We start from the raw sequence: 17627 nt of genomic DNA, 5'->3' as shown, positions 1-17627 counted from the left end.
AATTGGTTGTGTAGCCATTTCTGGCAGTGCAAGGCCACTCTAAGCCATTTCTGGCTGCTCTATCATTTGCATTCATGGTAAGCATGCCAGGAGACAGTATAACTCACCTCAGCTGATGAGTATCCCGAGGAGGAATATCTGGACATATCAAAGTCATCATCACTGCAGGGAAGGACAAGATATAGCAAGAATGAAATAGTTAGATTAGACGTGTATTCCCTGCTTAGCCATATCTTTCTCGTGCCATGAAACAGTTCCTGAGGCACAGAGAAGTGACATCAAGGGAGCCTGTAGAGCAACTTTCATCTGTGACCCTCAGATCTTTTCATCACAGTGCTCTTTTACTCACAGCTCTTTTGACTTGTTCACATACACATGCCTGTCATGGCATAGGCCAAAGAGAACGGTGGAAGGAAGAGTGTGAGCAAGAGCAGTTTCAGCAGGAGTCAGCTCCAGTGGTGCCCTCTGGCATGAAAAATCGATTACACCATCATGCATAATCACCTTTTTAACCCTTCACATACCTGTCCGTATCCAGGGCTACCAGTGGCTTCTCATCTGGACTCTGGTCTAGTGAAGAATAGCCCTTATTGGGAACAACGAGCCTGAAAGAATTAAATGTTGTCCATTAACCATACAGGAAAGCTCAGTAGCATACATTAGCTAGGGTAAAGTCCTATGATAGCTGGCTTTCCCCATGTCATTTCCTCACAAGCTCTCCCTTATTGGTGAAGATGTTCATATGGGTGCAATTCAGAAGAAGCAAGCTCTGCCTCTGGGTAGCTTAGAGTAGTTTCACAGGGAGAGATGCTGGATGTGCCTTGGGAACACGCTCCTCTGTGGAAGAAAAAAACCCACTGGGATACTGCACTTGATGCTGCTGAACCTGTTTGGCTAGCACTGCTTGTCATACCAGATCGCTCCTTTTCGTGTTGTTTTCTTTTTCCTGGCAATGAGTACATGGCACTAGCAATAAGTACCTTCCTAGGGGAAGGCAGAGGCTCAGTGACCCTACTAGTCTATTATTGGAAACCAGGGACGTGATGTGGTCTTTCTGTCTGAGTCCCTATCGGGGCCCCCAGCAACACAACACGTCTGAGGTCTCAGTCCTAAATTTAGGAGTATTAGAAATATGAGCTGGTGGGTCCAGTGTAAGAGACCAGTCAGACCAGCACTTTTTAAATTTGTAAATTTTGTAATGAATTTCACTTCATCAATAGTGTTACAAAGGCTGAGGATGACTTCGCACCTTTAATTGTCTGAGAGAGTTTGTGAAATGGAATACAGGCTTCAGAGATTCTAGGACAAGGAAAATATGTTAATACAATGGTATCTAATTCAAAACAGAGTTCTTTCACCCAAAAAACTTCACAAATACTTTGGTTCATATTTAAAATGAGATTAACCAAACCAAGCAAATTAAATAAGATTCTTTGTTCAGTAGATAGGAACCATAAGAGTGAAGAAAAGCTCCTCATTCCATGGGTTAACTGAGGCTTTCTCCCAAAAGCTCTTGAACAACACACTGTGACACAAAATGATGCTTCACTGAGAGTTTGAGAAATACAAATCTAAAGATGATAATCCATCCCATCCATGCTCCAACTGCTCTCTAACTTCCTGAAAGTGTCTTTTTTGCTTCTGCTCAAAAAATTGCAGCAAGCCATTAACAGTTTTAGGAGTACAAGTCCTGGCAGGCACTGACGATGGGCAGGCTCAAAGAGAGTAAAATATATCAAATGTTACAACAAAGCAAATATATAGGTTCACAATTAGTTATATTTTCCTGCTTTGTTCCCTGAAATGTAAATTAAATAAATTAATTTTAAAACTGATGCAGAATTTCCAACCTGCTGCACCAAGGGACTGGACAAAATGCAATCCACTTGCAAAATTCAACAGCCCTTCTCAGAGCGTGAGGATAGTCCTTCTGCTCCTGAAGTGTGTAGCCAGGAAGTCAAGAAGCAAAGATGTCTAGAACCGAAACTGAGATCTGGCAGCAGTAGCTTGCCCATACAGATATCAGAAGTACTGATTTTCATTTTTGTTCTTCAGTTTTCCAGTCCCTGCTCCATATATATTCATTGACAGTTGCTATTATATCATTGGTGAACAAAGCACTCTCAGGGGATCTAGCAGAAGAACCCTTTGTGGTGATATTTACTTGATGACAAAAAAAATCACTACATCTTTTTCTTGAGAAATGTCTTCTTCCTTAATAACACAGAACTTGAATTTTACTGCAGCAGACAAAAACTCTTATAAAGTCTCTGCCCCTGATTTAAGTCTTTCCCTCACGTTCTGATCGACCTTATTGTCACTTCTCACTGTCCTTGGAATAAAGTCAGGTAGCAGTGGTAGCTGCTTTCATCTGCACTTGTCCCAGTATGAGCTTCTTGTCTTGGTGGTTTTGCTCACTTAACATGAAACGTGTTATGACACAAATCCGAGTTTAGGTTATCCTGAGTGGACTGTAGCATCCAGCTGTGCCCAAGTGGTGTGGATGGTGTTGTGGGCTCTGCCTGTGCTCACAGGAAGTGTACAGCATCACCCCAACCTTTTTCACATTTTATTTGCTCTTAGGGAGACTGAATGTGTCATAGATCCAGTTACTTTCACCTCTAAGGTTGGCTCTGTCCCTTTCCCAGGGAGAACCAAATGGTGAAGGCAGCATTGAACTAGAGGCTTGATGTCAGAAATCCATAGAAATAATACAGAATAACAGAGGCCTTGGGAAAGGAGGAAGAGGTGGAGAACTGGGAGAGACAGTGTGGTTTGCCTAGATGAAGGAAAACATATTTGATGAGAACAGCAGAACTGTTGAAAAGGGGGCGATGCCATTAGCTTATTCTCCTGCACAGACCAGAGGAAGCCAACAGCATACCTGGAAACTTGGAAGTTTTGCGGTATAACCTGCTGGAATATCTCCTGTTATACTGCAACTGTTACACTGTGAAAAGCTGTTTAAACAATCTTGTGGCATTTCTGCCTTCCTTATGCTGCCCTGTCTGTGGTAAGACAGATTGAACCATTCTGAGGTGCTCAGACGCTCACAAGTGGAATAAAACTGAGCTGGCTGTTTGAAAGCTTTCGTCAATAGGTGTCACTGTTCTGCTCTTCCCTTCTCAAATTTCTCCTCTTTCCATCGGCAGCTTGGAAACAACAACCTCTTCAAGGAGAAGTCACTAATTTTACAGGTAGTCATCCTATCTTCTCTCCCTTACCATCTTCCTCCACTAATTTCAGTGTTTCTAAATCTCTCAATTAGCAAATCTGCAACCATTCCTCTTGGGATGCTAGTATGCAGCCTATTGCCAAAAGAAACCAAGCCTTTCCAGCTTGTATTTGGAAGACAAGGAGGAAGAGTGGGCATAGAAAAATCCAGTTGAGAACAGTTGCTGCATTTCTTGCTGCCATGAAGGGTCTGGCTCTACTGTATGGTCTCAATGACCAGACACAGAGAGGAAGTAATGCAGCACATTCCATGAATATTGCAGAGGCTTACAAATAAAAGTTAATGAAGTCCTGGCATGATTTATGACTAGTATTTTGGGTTTGGGGAATTAATGTGAATAAGAAACCTCATCTCTCCAGTTGCACTGTGTATAGACAACTCTGACCTGCAGCTCCTGTTCTACTTAAAATATGGTAATCCAGGCAATTTCCCCCTTCATCAGAAAACACCCAGCATTCAGCAGATTCTTCTGTCTTTTTAAGTGAGGACCTCCACTAAAAACTGCTACCTTTCTAGCACCATGTAATCCTACTAGATTAAAGCAGCATGTAGGCTCAGGGGCTTTCCTCCCTTCTGAATGTAGGTAAGTAGTATTTTGGTGTACTGAAGTTTCCGTGGAAAAAAATTGAAATACTCTAAAAGAAAATATTCATCAAGGAATGTCTTTGTTTACAGCAGTTTGTAGGACTGTCTGATAATATCATACAGAGATGTGCCAAAGCATCTCCAGTAAAGCATGACCCTGCTGTTCCAAGGGCGGAGGAGGTGTATAGCAAGGCACAGAGAGACAGATTATTTACAAACCTTCATTAAACCAGTCAGTATGGGGAAGGGGTCACCATCAAAAAGGAACAGTGGAACTACTGTGATAAAAGCAGTCAAGGCAGAACTAAGCTCTAAGCTAGTTTGTGTTACACGAAGCAGCTCTGTACCTCTCCCGCTGGCAGGGTTAAGTGTTACATGAGACTACCCAGAACCTGCAAGACAGCCCTATCAAACCCCTGATTTCAACTAGGATGGGCTGCCTCTGCCTTCTGCAGGCTGCACTGTCACTGGTCCTAGGCTCAGCTGTCCCTGCATCTTCCCAGGGCACACGATGCAACACAGCACAGGGCACTTGGGCCTGCCAGCTCCTGGAAGGGCCATCACTGCTCTTGCAGCATGTCTGGCAGTAGGCAACTGGCTACAAACATTGTCCTTGACCACCCTAATTCCCCAGGTATTGCAGCTTAGAGCACAGCTGTGAGTACTTTTCCAGTCCTTTACCTTGTTCGTGCCATCACATTGTTCTTCTTGGGCTGCTGATTCACTGGGCTTCCCATGTTGCCATTCTTCAGGGAGCCCTTCCGAGCCAGCTCCCTCTGCTTCTCTGCATATGAGACACAAAGGGCAAAAGCAAAATCAGGGCAACAGCCTAGCTGGCCACCATACAGCTACAGAAATCCAGATTTGATAGTGGCAAAAAGCATAGCAGAATTAATAGCAAAGGACTTGAGCTCTACGTCTCTTTTGGAGGGACACTGCAAAGGCCAGATGAGCTGTGTTCCACTTTCTTAGAGGTCACCAGGGGCTAAAACTAATATACTTACAGCTAATTCACAGCAGCTTCTGACATCAACACACTAAAATCTTCATCTCTAAGGTCTTGGAGCTTCTGGATGAGACCCAGTGGAAGCAGACAAAGGACAGAGACCTGGTCCCTGTCTGCAGCTGGTTGCTGCATGATACTGTGCTGTACTAATATGGCCCTGCCTCCAGCAGGGATAGGAACACAGGCATGATGGATTTTCATACAAACTAATATTAAATTTTCTGATTCAAAGTCTTGTCTTGTTTCCTGTGGAAAATCAGTTGGGTTGAGTCACCAATTAGTTGCAAAAGTTGGACCAACTGCCCCAATCTCATCCTGCAATGCCAGACAAGGCTTGTAGGTAAAAGCTGAGCATGGGGCCAGTATAGCAGGAAAGGGACTGGTTAAAAACATTCTCCAGAGTGTGACAAAATGTTGGAAACTACTTTCATGGGATGCCTGAAAAATACGGATATACCAGACTGAGGAACCTGAACAGTGAATTTGTTTTGCTTCTGCTTCCCCTACAGGCTGTGAATTGTGCTGATTTTTTTTATTTTTTTTTTCTAGATTTTATTTCCCCTCGGAGAGAAAAGCAGCTTTTCCTGCTTGTTGTGGAAAAGCAACATGCTACTATGTAAGCAAGTTCAAGGTGGGCCACTCTGTCCCTTCCTCACAGGTCAGAGCAGGGGGACACATGCCCAAGGCTGCCTTTTTTGAGGGAGAAGCAAGCAGCAGAGATGCCTAGAGACTGTGATGATGAGGAACATGGAGAGAAGAGTACAAACCATGCCCAGTCCTGCTCCTGAAGACAGTGGAGGCCAATAAATGCTCATGGAACTTGGCAGGAAAGGGATTGGATTAATAAATCCCTCTGGCATGAACAGCTAAGAGATTGATAAAGGATTGAAGTCAAAACCTTAAATCAGAGTAATTTCTCAGTACTGAAACTTGCAAATGCATTGATTATCTCTGTCTCCATAATAAAAGCATGGTACTTTGCAGATTGCTTGAATTTTGCTGTCCAGAGAGGGATAAAGTGGGGCTCTGTGGAGGCAAACATTTACAACACTAAATAGAACTCAATTTCCACCCACCTACATCAGAAGCTCCAGTGCTGACCACAAATACACAGCACTGAGACAAGCTGCCAATGCTTTAGGAGGCATATATTACATAACCCACAAAAGACACCTGACTCAGAAACAAGGGTACAGGTTTCATTTTCTTTCATGGAAGTTAAGGCCTGCCTGAGCCTTTTAAATGAGCCAGCACTCTCTCCTTTTTATTGATCCCTCAGCACAAGCACTAATGCTGTTCTCCAACTCAGATTACTCATTCAGCTGATGAACCTGGACTTTTACTAACCATGTTTTTTCCTCCAGTAGGTCTCTCCGTGACCATTTCTACTCTATTACTGATTCCTATTGCAACGTGTGGGTCAGAATGACATGAGCTTTTCTATCTAATCCTTTCAATTATTTAGTGGCTTGGAGTGAACAATCCCAGTGCAATGTGAGTGTGGTAGGAAAATCTATGCTTGTATCCACAGCCAAATTTCTTAAATGTGAATCAACAGTTCATCTTCCTGTTGAATGCTATGAAGTGTGAGTCCCTGATGGTCAAAATGCGATTTTGGCTTCCAGGGGCAGCGGGAGGCCTTCTCAGTCCCAGTGTGTTAGAACAAGCTCCTGGAAGGTGGTGAAGATGTGCATGAGTCACATCAGGTTTTAAGGCATGGAAACCTAGTATTTGAGCCTTACAAGTGTTGTGAACTACTGATACTTCTATCATCACCCAAGGGAGCTTTTGGATGCCAATCTCTTCCAGTAATTCTGAGCTATAAATTCCAGCCTTGCACACCAACCATCAGGTCCATCAGAACATAGGATGGAGGTTTTCAGTGCCCATTTTCTGTGTGGTGTTTCTTCCTGGTATAGCCAGTGGAGTCTGTGAACCCCATTTCTAGGCAAGTGAGGTCCTTCCCTGGCTTTCAGCTCATCTGGTTTTCCCAGACGTTTGTTTGAAGGACAGGTTCCCAAACTCTAAGTACCTGAGTCCTTTTAAGAAATGCGACTGATTTAGGCACTTCTAAAGATATTACTTTCAGAGTCCAATATTTTAACAAACCCCTGTAGTTTCACAAATTAAAGTAGTTCTCACAAAATCTGCAATCAGACACATAACCAGCAAAGACAAGGTGAGAGGAGGAAAGGCTGAGGGAGCTGGGCCTGTTCAACCTGGAGCAGAGATGACTATAAGTATCTGAACGGAGGGTGTCAGAGGACAGAGCCAGGCTCTGCTCAGTGGTGCTGAGCAATGGTACATGAGGCAATGGGCAGAAACTGATGCACAGGAAGTTCCACCTGAGTATGAGGAAGAACTTCTTTACTGTGTGGGTGACTGAGCACTGGACTCGATTGTTCAGAGAAAGTGTGGAATGTCTCTCACTGCAGACATTCCAGAATCATCTGGATGCAATCCTGTGTCATGGGATGACCATATGACCCACTGTGGTCCCTTACAGCCTTACGCATGCTGTGATTCTGGGATTCTGCTAACAGGCAGTCCTGCCAAACACAGAGAAAATGGGACACACAAGAAGAAATGAAAAAACAGAAGACTCTGATTTCCAGTCACTGGTTATTTCATGTTTGGTGAGTTTGCTGTTGGATGAAAAGCTAATACAGGAAGGTGAAGGACAGAGATTCAGAGATGGGAAAAGTCAGAATGAAATTAAGCTGCTCTCCAGCTACTTCAGAGAAATCAGTAATTACTGGCAGTGTAACAGCAGAGCCCCAGTGATGCTCTTCACATGGCATTTGCAAGTATTTAAAATAAATTGTTTAGCTTTCATTTCACTTGGCTGTTCTACTTTTTACCATTGTACCTAGCGAAATACTCAAACTCAGACACGGTTGGTCATCCCCCCTCCCATGAAACAGCTACAGATGACCAAGAACACTGAGAGTACAGGTGTGTTGGCTTGCAGAGACAACAGCAACCATCAGCAATACCAGCAGGGCTGCGAGAGCTGGGGAAGTGCAGCTTTAACCAAATCCAGCTTCCTTCTGGCTTGTCACTAATTTTCCAGAGACACTTTGTTGAAGAAGCAGGACAGAGCAGAGGAGGTTGGGAGGGCATGAAGCAGCCTGTATGTGCCTTTGACATTAAGAAATATGTTCAATTAGGGGTCTGAAGATCCTGTCTGATCATTAGCGAGGTTACTGTGTTGGGTGATGTATTGCATTTGTGTGCAAGTTTTTGTTAGTGGGGAATTGTAGAGGTGGGCTCTGTGAGAAGCTGCTGGAAGCTTCCATATGTCTGACAGAGCCAATTCCAGCCAGCTCCAAGATGGACCTGCCATGGGGAGCCCATCAGCAATGGTGGTGGAGCCTCCGCAATAACGTAGGAAGGGGAGGAAAAAAACTGCAGGCAGAGGAGTGAGGATGTGTGAGAGAAACAGTCCTGCAGACACCCAGGTCAGTGCAGAAGGAGGGGCAGGAGGTGTCCAGGCTCTGGAGCAGAGATTCCCCTGCAGCCCGTGGTGAAGACCATGGTGAGGTTCCCCTGCAGCTCATGGAGGTCCATGGGGCAGCAGAGATCCACCTGCAGCCTATGGAGGATCCCACACCAGAGCAGGTGGATGCCTGAAGGGGGCTGTGACCCCGTGGGAAGCCCATGTTGTCATTGTATTTTCCCTCCTCTGTCCAGCTGAGTGACAGAGCGGTTTTGGCAGGCACCTGCTGTCCAGCTGGGGTCAGCCCACCACAGGTAATCTACCTGTCTCCATGCTTGAGTGGATGTTATTGTTTACCTTGGCTGAACACCTGGTGTCCACCGAGACTCCGCTCAACCCCCTCCAGAGGGAGAAGGAGGAGGGAAGGGGGGAAAGAAAAAAAAACTTGCAAAACCGAGACTGCTGAGAAAGGTAGTTTTATATTTACACAGAGAAGAAAAAGAGAATTATAAGAACTATAAACACAGGGAAGACTGACAATAAAGACTAAGTCCCCACAAAAGGTGTTTTCCTCCTCCAAAGAACAGCTGTCTATCCTTTGCAACTGTCCCAAAAGAAAAAGAAGGAGTTGCTTCCTTCTTGTGTGTTTATATCTGAGCTGATGTAACATGATATGGAATAGCTCATTGGTAAAATATACATCAGGTGACCTATCCTAATTTCGTTTCCCTCCCAGGGAGGGTTACAAACCCACTACAGTGGAGCAAAGCAGCCTTGACTTGGGTTTCAGTGAAGAGGTTGGAGAACAGAGAGCTGTGCTGTCAGTCTGACCCACTGGGGAATTTGTCTGCACCAGTTCCACTTCACCTAATCCTGGACATGGTGAGAGAAAAAGAACACATGGAGCAGCACATGAATGCATTCCTCTGTGTGTATGTGTGCGAGGAGGTGATCCAGGATCCTTTTAATACCACTGTCCTGCTCTGAACAGCATGGGGAACAGCCTTTTGTCTGGATTTGCCAACCACATCACATCTTGCCCCTCCTTTCTTGTCCACCTTGTCACTTGATTTTTAAGACACTTTTTCCTCTTATGACATTATAATCATTTAAAGAGAGATGAACCTGCTCAATGAATAAACCACTGCCTTTGAGTCCAGCCTCACACCAGCCTGTGCTGCTCGCTCACTCCATCTGAGCCACTCAGACTCTGATCCAAGTGCTGTTTCAAGGTAAGCTCTAATGGTCACAACAGCCAAGGCAGCTCACGGAGCTTTCAGTAAGGCAGGAATAACACGTAAGTATAAAGGAGCAAAGGAAATGCACACTGCAGGCACAACCAGGACTGTAAGTGGCTCAGCCTTGTTCCCTGTCTGGCAATGGTGTCCTTTTATAGAAGCCTGCAAAGGTCCTCAATAAGAAAGTGCCCCAGCATGACCAGCACTCAGCAAACCATCCCTGTTCCAGTGTGGTTTCACCTGCCTGATCCAGGATGTGTCTGAGGACGGATGGGCAGACAGTTGCATGCTGACAAATGATGCAGACCCCCACAGGGAACATCCTTTAAAGTCATGTCTAAATCGAGAGGGGTTGAATTCTCCCCTTATCAGGGGAACAGTTACAGCCCTAATGAATGATTTCAAGCACTGCTTGAAATGACTTAGTGCAATTTAAAATGGTTACCTGTTTAGCTGGCAGGATGTGTCTAGCTGCTTTATGATGAGGGAAAACAGTAACGGAGCATGGGAAGCAAAACGGACTTAACATGAATGTCTCTAAATTAAAAATTAGACTTGAATGCATCCTTAAAATTACTTCCCTGGTTTCTGCATTGAAACAAAATCATAACCAGTTTTAACAACATCTTCCTGTTTTTTTTAAAAATGAAATGCTGAAGTTTCTTTGGTGCACATGGATATGTAGTGGGAGGCCTTGGTTTTGCCTAAACTCTGCCTCAGAAGTGGCAAAAGTAGCCATATGCTTGAGACTCCCTTTTGTGACATGAGGCAAAGCAGACAACCCAGGAATCTGTTGAACATCACCCTGTACTATGCTGAAGAACTATTTGGAGGATCAGACACCGCAAATCCACATTTTCCATTTGTCTCAAGATGGTGAGTGAGTCTGGCTACGATCAGTCCGTGATGAGTGGAGAGTGACTTAGGATTCCATGGCCTCAGTGTCACTGGGCTTGACTACCTCCAGCCCCCTCAGTGGGGCAGCCTGATTGGCACAAATGCTGTTTTATGACAGATGAGGCTGATTTGCTTCCTTGCTACTGTGGGGTGGAAGCAGGCGGGTACTGACTGCTCCTGTGTCCTTGCTGAGAGCTGCTGGCTGAATCTCAGTAACTCAACTGCTTGTGAACCTGCCTGACCAGGACACAAAGCTTCATGCTATGGGGACAGTGCAGTACGGGCTCATGGGTTTTGCTGCAGTGGGAAGACAAAGAGGAATTAATCCAGTGTGACAGAGTTGTACTTTTGCATCTTCAAGGTCTACGAGACGAGATTTTGGGATGTATTTCCCCTCTCTGTCTCCCACAGTCAGCCAAACTGTCTCTAAGGCTGAGGACTGCAGTGACTCCCTGATGAATTCTAACTTCTCAAGCAAGCTGAGAATTTAAATTACACATTAAATAAAACTAATCCTTCTGTTAAGATCCTGCTGAATAATGAACAGTCATGAGCAAATGGAGGGAGAAAGAAAGAAGTGCTGTCTACAACTTCCTCAAGCACAAGTCCTGATTTCAGCTCACTTGCATCACTCAGCTCTGGGACATTAGCATGCATCTAGCTGCCACTGAAACCTTCTCCACCTTTCACCTCTGACAGAGAGTATTTGTCAGTGAGGACTGTGTCACTACTTGGAGAGATTTCAGGGTATGTACATCAATAGGGGCTTTGCCTCCAGGCTGTAAAGAAAGGAAGGTGTAAGAAAGTTGTGTGACAGGGCTATGGTGATCCCAGTGCAGGCTGTGCTCCCTGGGGAGATTTGGAGAGTGTTAAGCGTGGCATTAGTGCAGCTGACGGCTGTGCCTCCCTGCATCGAAAAAAAAGGTGAGAGAAAAGTGATTTTTACTAAACAGGAGCAGCAGAAACAAAAAGGATCTGTCGGTGGTCAGCCCCCTACTGTGAATACAGGGAATATGGTTTCAGGCTGATACGTGCTGGGCATCGGCACTGATTATTCAGGCCAGGCCATCTGAATCAGGATTGTTTCACTTGGTTTCAGAAAAGACTGTTCAGATAGCAGGGGTCAGACAGCCAAGTCATCCAACTACCAGCTTGGGTGAGACACAGTATTTTTAGCTGAAGCACATTATTTTTCTGGCCCAGCCAGACTTGGGGAAGACAGAAAGCTATATTCTAGTTTCTAGTTCTTAGTTGTGAGAACTGGCTAGCAATAACAGGTGCATGAATCTGCCTTCCATGGTCCCTCCCGGGCCAGGTTTTAAACATGCAAGTAGCAGCATTTCCACGTCTTGGTCTGGCTGCTGCTCTGTGCCTTTGGAGTGGCTGAGAGCTGGCACAAACACCAGTGGTCTGGGAGTGGCTTTAGGCCCCCTTCAGCTCCCAAGAAGGCCCGATCAAATAACCGGTTAATGACCTAGAGAGTACAAAGTTAATGTTTTTGTTTCTTATTATTCAAGGTTGCAGCTCTTCATCTCTTGTATAGGAGCTACTACAAGCAGCAGCCAGTATGCACAGAAGGTCATTCACTGCAGTTACACATGCAGCAGTGAAAACCTTATGGCTGTACACTTCACGGAAAAACTCCACTATTCTGAACATAGAGTATCTTCCCTCTTCATGGCACGACACAACTGTGAATCATTTTTGTAAAACAGTAGGTTGTATTTTACTGCTGGTAGAAACTATTTAACTGGTTTACCTTAAAGCCATGTAGAGCATCTGTGGCAGCAGGGGACCAGAGAACCAGGATTGCTGCTCCCAGTCCTCCGCCTGAGCTGTCTCTGCAGCCATTTTATTCAGACGGGTTGTGAGTGTGTAGCAGCAGGCAGCAATTCATCTCTTTATCTTTGAACACCTTTCTGTACTTATTTCAAAGGCATCTATTATCACAGCTCCCACCTCGGAAGGGCATTTGTTTTGTTCTCATTCTGCATGTGCTTCCCCACTTAATTTTAAAGGATTGAGACTTTTATTCCTAATGGCTGCAAAATACTGCATATAAAGATTTATCACTGTCAAAACTGGAATATATGAATAGTACTGGTTATATTTAATTTTTTTTTTCCATTTTCCAAGTTTACCTTCAGAAAGGGACTTATTTGATATTTCCGTGTACTTTTCAAAGAATATTTTTCCTGACAGTCAGAAGCAAAAAGCTAGATATCTGGGGAAGCATTTGTATCCTCACAACTCCAGCTAAAAAGTGTTACTTTATAAACAGATCTCTACAAAATATAATTCATAAAACTGAGGTATTCTCTCCCTTAACATACTTTAAAGGGACAAAGGGAATTAAGTTATTTCACCTGGAAAGATCTGCAAATGCTCCCTCATCATTTCTAGTCACCTGAACACAGGTTTAAGTCAAAGCCATTCGCTTGACCCTGCTGAATGATGTTGCAGACAAAAAAAAAAGGAAAATAAAAGAAAAAGAAAGGAGTCTACTAAGTGCAATTTATCTCTTTTCATTTGAAACATCAGCTATGCTAAAGGCATCATCTACCAGATAAACAGAATTAATATTAGTGCCTACATCACATTTATTCTGAGTCCTGATGTTCTGTGAAGAAGCATTAAGGTCACTGATGCATGTAGTAAATGTGATGTGTATTTAGGAGAGTGACAGTACAAACTTGCTTCGCTGAATACTTGCAGCCTTTGGTTACACAGGAGGTCATCGTATAGTGTGTATTTGTATAAAACCCACTTAAATAGAGTCTGGAAAGGACCCTTGGACTTTTCTGAGGACTGCACTACAGCTGACAGTCCAAGCCATGTTTCTGGCTTTATTTAGCAGCAAAATGTCATATATTTGATCCACTCTGCTTTATCATCTGCTGCACTGGGTTTCTACAAACCTGTACACTTCAAACAAAATTCCGTATTTTCTCTCTAACAAGATGAAAGCAGTCAGAGAAAGGTAACCAGGCTGCTTAACAGGCTGAATGGATGGATACTCCTCACCCCACTTTGACAAATCTCTGCTCTGTAGTACAATACCTACTGTTTTCTTTCCTGGAAAAGGAAAGAAAATGCATTACTAGTGACCAGGGTATTTGGAGGGCATGTCACCCTCCAAATACTCTGCTCCCCAGAAGAGGACTTTCAGGCATTGTTTCACTAGATGAATTGCCTGTTTGCTATGAATCTCTACTGGAGAACAGGATATGTACAGCTCAGGGTGCCTCTTCCTGCTATTCAGTTAATGACCCCCAGTCCTGGGTACTTGGATCACCAGTGGCTCAGCCAGAGATGTCCCACAGAGCAAACCTGCTCCCCCTAACAGGATTACTGACCTGATACCTCCATTAGAGAGGCTGCCACGGTCTGGAAATTTGACACACAGCCTTGGAGCTCAATTAGTTCTTTAATAAGTTTATGATTAACCAATCTGCTGATTAAGTTTTCATTAATTAGGCTGGTAGGAATTCTATTTCAGAGGGATAGTGGCCCCTATGGTCTTGGAGATCTCTGTTGAGCCCTTGTGTGTGGCATGCCCTGACACTTCTTCCTCCTGCTCCAGAAGTACCTGCAAGAGTTGTTGGGGAGGCACCTGAGGCTGTTGTCAGTTCACTGGGGCACAGTGGCCCTTGGTGACAGCTCAGTGTTACAGCCTGGTTGTTATACCTGGCTGCAGCTCAAAGGCTCCAGCTCCTCTCCTCTGAAGTCTTGCCAGACGGTGTAGAGGGAGGCACACAGGGTTTATCTAGGGCAGCTGGAGACCTCACAAGTACAGTTTCAAAGGGCTTAGCCTGTCATTTTGATATTTGGATTGGGGTGGGTGGCTCACCTCAGGGAGGAGTGGGAACTCCTTTCCTCTTTCTCTTTGCAAAGAGTTTAGAGAAAGCTCATGGCTTCACCTCTGGCTTTGTGTTTTGGCTCATGCTCTGAAGGACTGGGCTCACTGGGGGGTGATCTTTCTCTGTAGAGTGCCTTGGCAGAAAGGGCAGCATGCTGCCACCTTTCTTCTCCACCTCGGACCCTGTTTTGGTAGAGAAATCAGGCCTAAGTTCGCAGATTAGTCCCAAACTATCCTAAATGACTGCACCTTTTCCCATCCTCAAGGATGGGATCCCCGTCTCCTTTTTCAGGCAGGGTTGCTATCTGTCAGTGTTAGCCACTGGAGGATGGCAGAGGGGATGGCAGAATGCTGCTGCCAGCTATTTTATGTTCCTTAATATCCTTCTCCTTACAGGTGCAGGGGCTGAGCGTTTGGCAACTACCTTTTCCTCACACCTCTCAAAGGGACTGGTGACAAAACACAGCCATGCTTCCAGCAGCAGATGGAAAAAGGACTGTCCAGAGAAAACTTGTGTCCCTGCTGAAACCCCTGAGAAACAGGCTTGAGAGACAGGATGAAAGACAAGGTTTTGGCTGCAGCTGCTTTGAGTGCTGCAGGAGGAGAAGCAGGGCTGGGGGATGCAGATGCTGTCCCAAACTGCAGAGCCCTGCGGCTGTAAATCAGATATGTGCAGTGCTGAGCTGAAGCCCCTGTCAAAGGAGCAGCAGTTCCGGTGGCAGGGAGAGCTCAAAGGGGCTAGGGAAAGCCTGACTCATGCTGAAGAAAGCAGCAACATACTGGGAAAGACAGTGACAGTTCTTAATATAGAACTCCAACGTCAATGAGTTTGTGTCATGGTATAGTATTTTAATCCTGATGTTTTTTACACCTTTGTCACCCTTTATTGGGGCAGTGCATGGGGCAGCAATGCTCAGAAGACGTTTGGTAACACAAGCTGCCAAAGGGCTGAGGCTATGACACTGCTATCCCAGTGCTGCTCCTGCCGGGCCACAGGCAGCCCCAAAGGATAAAGGGTGGGTGCTAAAACATTGCTGGCCTGAGCAAGGTTTAAAACTACTTTTGGGAGTCTGTAAATGGGAGTTTAGGCAAAGGGGAGGTAGGTGTGACCATGACTGAATGTCAGACACTGTGTCTCACTCCACATACCACTAATCTTGCAAAGACTCATGCCTTTGGATTGGCAAACAGGCCTACCTCCTCCAAATAGCAGGCAGAGGAGGTTCCTGATTCTGCCTCTCAGCTGCCTACTCTCAACACCTTGCACTGAGACTGTTGGCAATGCTGCAGCTGCTGAGTCCCCACTATCTGACCCTCTCTCCTAAATGAACCAGTGAGGCAGAAATTCTGGCAGACCAACAATCTTACTGCCCTCCTGAATGACCAGCTGAAGGGAGGAAAAATCTCAGCTTGGATTTGCCCATCAAAAGACCATTAGCTAAGGATTTCCTACAGCATTTCTAAGAGAAAAGGAAGGAGACATGCAAAAGCAATACAAGAATTATCATGATTTTTATGCCCTTTGCATGCCTAGGTTAGGTATATGTTGGGCCACAGCATGCACATGTTCAGCTTCACTTGGCACATTTGAGAGCGAAAATTGCCACCTGTATACAAACATAAGGTTTATTTTGTAGAGCTACCTGTTTGTCTGCCTGACTGAGCTGTGGTGAGATGAAAGGAACAGAAGAGTTGTAGGAGTAGAAGAAAAGAGGAAAGAAACAGCCTGAGGGTCTCAGCAAGCAAGGCTTTATTGCAGTAGAGCTAAGGAACTAATGAGTGTGTATAGAAGATGCAGTTGCTTGCCTGAGGAAATTAAGACAAAAAAGAGACTGTACATAAGGACTACAGACAGCTAGAATGGGAGGTGTTTCAACGATTTACTGTTTCTTTTGGTTTCAACTTCAGTTTGAATTATCTTTCAACAATTAAGACATACACGAGGCTTTAACTTTTGTACACACAGACACTTAAACACAGCAGAAGCGGATCGACTTTAATCACGAAAAAGGGGAATGAGGAGGGTCAGGTTATATAAAGGACTTTATAAGGGTCAGGATATATCAGGGACTCTATAAGAAATGATCTGCCTGCCCGTCAGTCAGGTTGTGCTGCCAGGTGAACAGGCAGATGTGAAGGGAAGAGGAGATGACAGTGGGGAGATGCTGGCTGGCTGCTGATGGAGCAGGCAGGATGTGCAATGAACTAAATCCTACAGACTCCAATTGAAAGCAAAAGACATGAAGAGCAGGAGGTTGTAATCTTAAGGCATGGTGGGATTTCAGAGAGCCTTTGTAGAGATACAAGCTTGCTTTGTTTTTCTTTTTGCTATGCATTCTTGTAAAGAAACTAATTTTCCTGTTCATAATCTGATTTGAATCAAGAACACAGGTTTCCATTGCCAACCAACTGCATGCAGGGCTCATAGTATCAACTGTCGTCTTTTTTTTCCTTGTTATTTTTCTCCACACAAGCACCAACAACTTTTAGGTCATACTGTATCTCAAATTACCCTGGGGACAGAAAATAAGGGTGACAGGTTTATCTGTCCTTAAGACAACTTAATTGTGAAGTGACATCAGAAACTATCTCTGAACTGGGATGTCTGCAGGAGACAAGGAGTGGGAATGAGGTACCGGTTCCCCAGAGGCAAGAAGTTCAAGCACTTGCAGGGAGGACTCTCTCAAGTCTGGAATCTCTTTCTCACACACGGTATGCTGGAAGCAGCCTGGCTTTTGCCAAAACCCAAACAGAAATAGCTTTAACACTCAGATTTCCGGACGGTCTCTCCACCCCAATGATGCTGGCACACTCAGTGCTGAAAAAGGACCAGGGAAAGCTGTGAGAAGAGGGAAAGGGTGGCAGAAAATACTCACTGCTTTCAACAGGTCTTTGTGATTTGTAACAGCTGCATTTATGAGGTGAATGGAAGGGCAGTGCCAAGCTTCGGGGAATAAAAAACCTTTAGCTTCTCTTCAGTAGAGATGCGGAGGAAGCCCAGGGACTGACAGCCTTGTCCTTTCCAGGGATGGCATGTAAGCCAAAATTTGGAGGCACTGGAATCTGCAGAGCTGCCTTTAACAGTTTCTCCTCGGGCAGTGTGTGCACTGGGAGAATGAGAATCATCATTCTCTGATCACCCAATAGACGATCCAGCAAAGCCATCTGACTGAGGAGACATGTCCTGACTTGCAGCTCACAGGGATAAAAATGAGGACAAAAAGAACAACAACTCAAACTAGGAATTTTCTATCCTCTGCATCTGTTCCCTGGGTACTTTAAGTCATATTGACTCAGCCTGATGACAGAAACAAGGTTTCTTCCTACCAGGTCTCCAGGGTCCAGTAAAATATAAAGAAAAGCAAACT

At 44.8% G+C, this 17627-nt stretch overlaps 1 protein-coding gene across 2 annotated transcripts in view; it reads right to left on the bottom strand.

The window, feature by feature from the left end:
* The window catches only part of FAM219A (family with sequence similarity 219 member A), a 53026-nt gene that overhangs the window by 10321 nt on the left and 25078 nt on the right, over window positions 1-17627 (bottom strand). For both annotated transcript variants that reach the window (XM_008927723.4, XM_018077234.3), the window contains exons 3-5: window positions 4502-4604; window positions 525-605; window positions 108-162 (exon numbers count right to left, since the gene is read on the bottom strand). In XM_008927723.4, the coding sequence (XP_008925971.1) occupies window positions 108-162; window positions 525-605; window positions 4502-4604 (239 nt within the window). The remainder of the gene's footprint in view (window positions 1-107; window positions 163-524; window positions 606-4501; window positions 4605-17627) is intronic.

The sequence above is a fragment of the Manacus vitellinus genome, unplaced genomic scaffold, assembly GCF_001715985.3.
Source record: "Manacus vitellinus isolate BGI_N305 unplaced genomic scaffold, ASM171598v3 scaffold_36_pilon, whole genome shotgun sequence".
Classification (NCBI taxonomy): domain Eukaryota; kingdom Metazoa; phylum Chordata; class Aves; order Passeriformes; family Pipridae; genus Manacus; species Manacus vitellinus.
The sequence above is the reverse complement of the archived record's forward strand: the minus strand, read 5'-3'. Positions and strand labels throughout refer to the sequence as shown.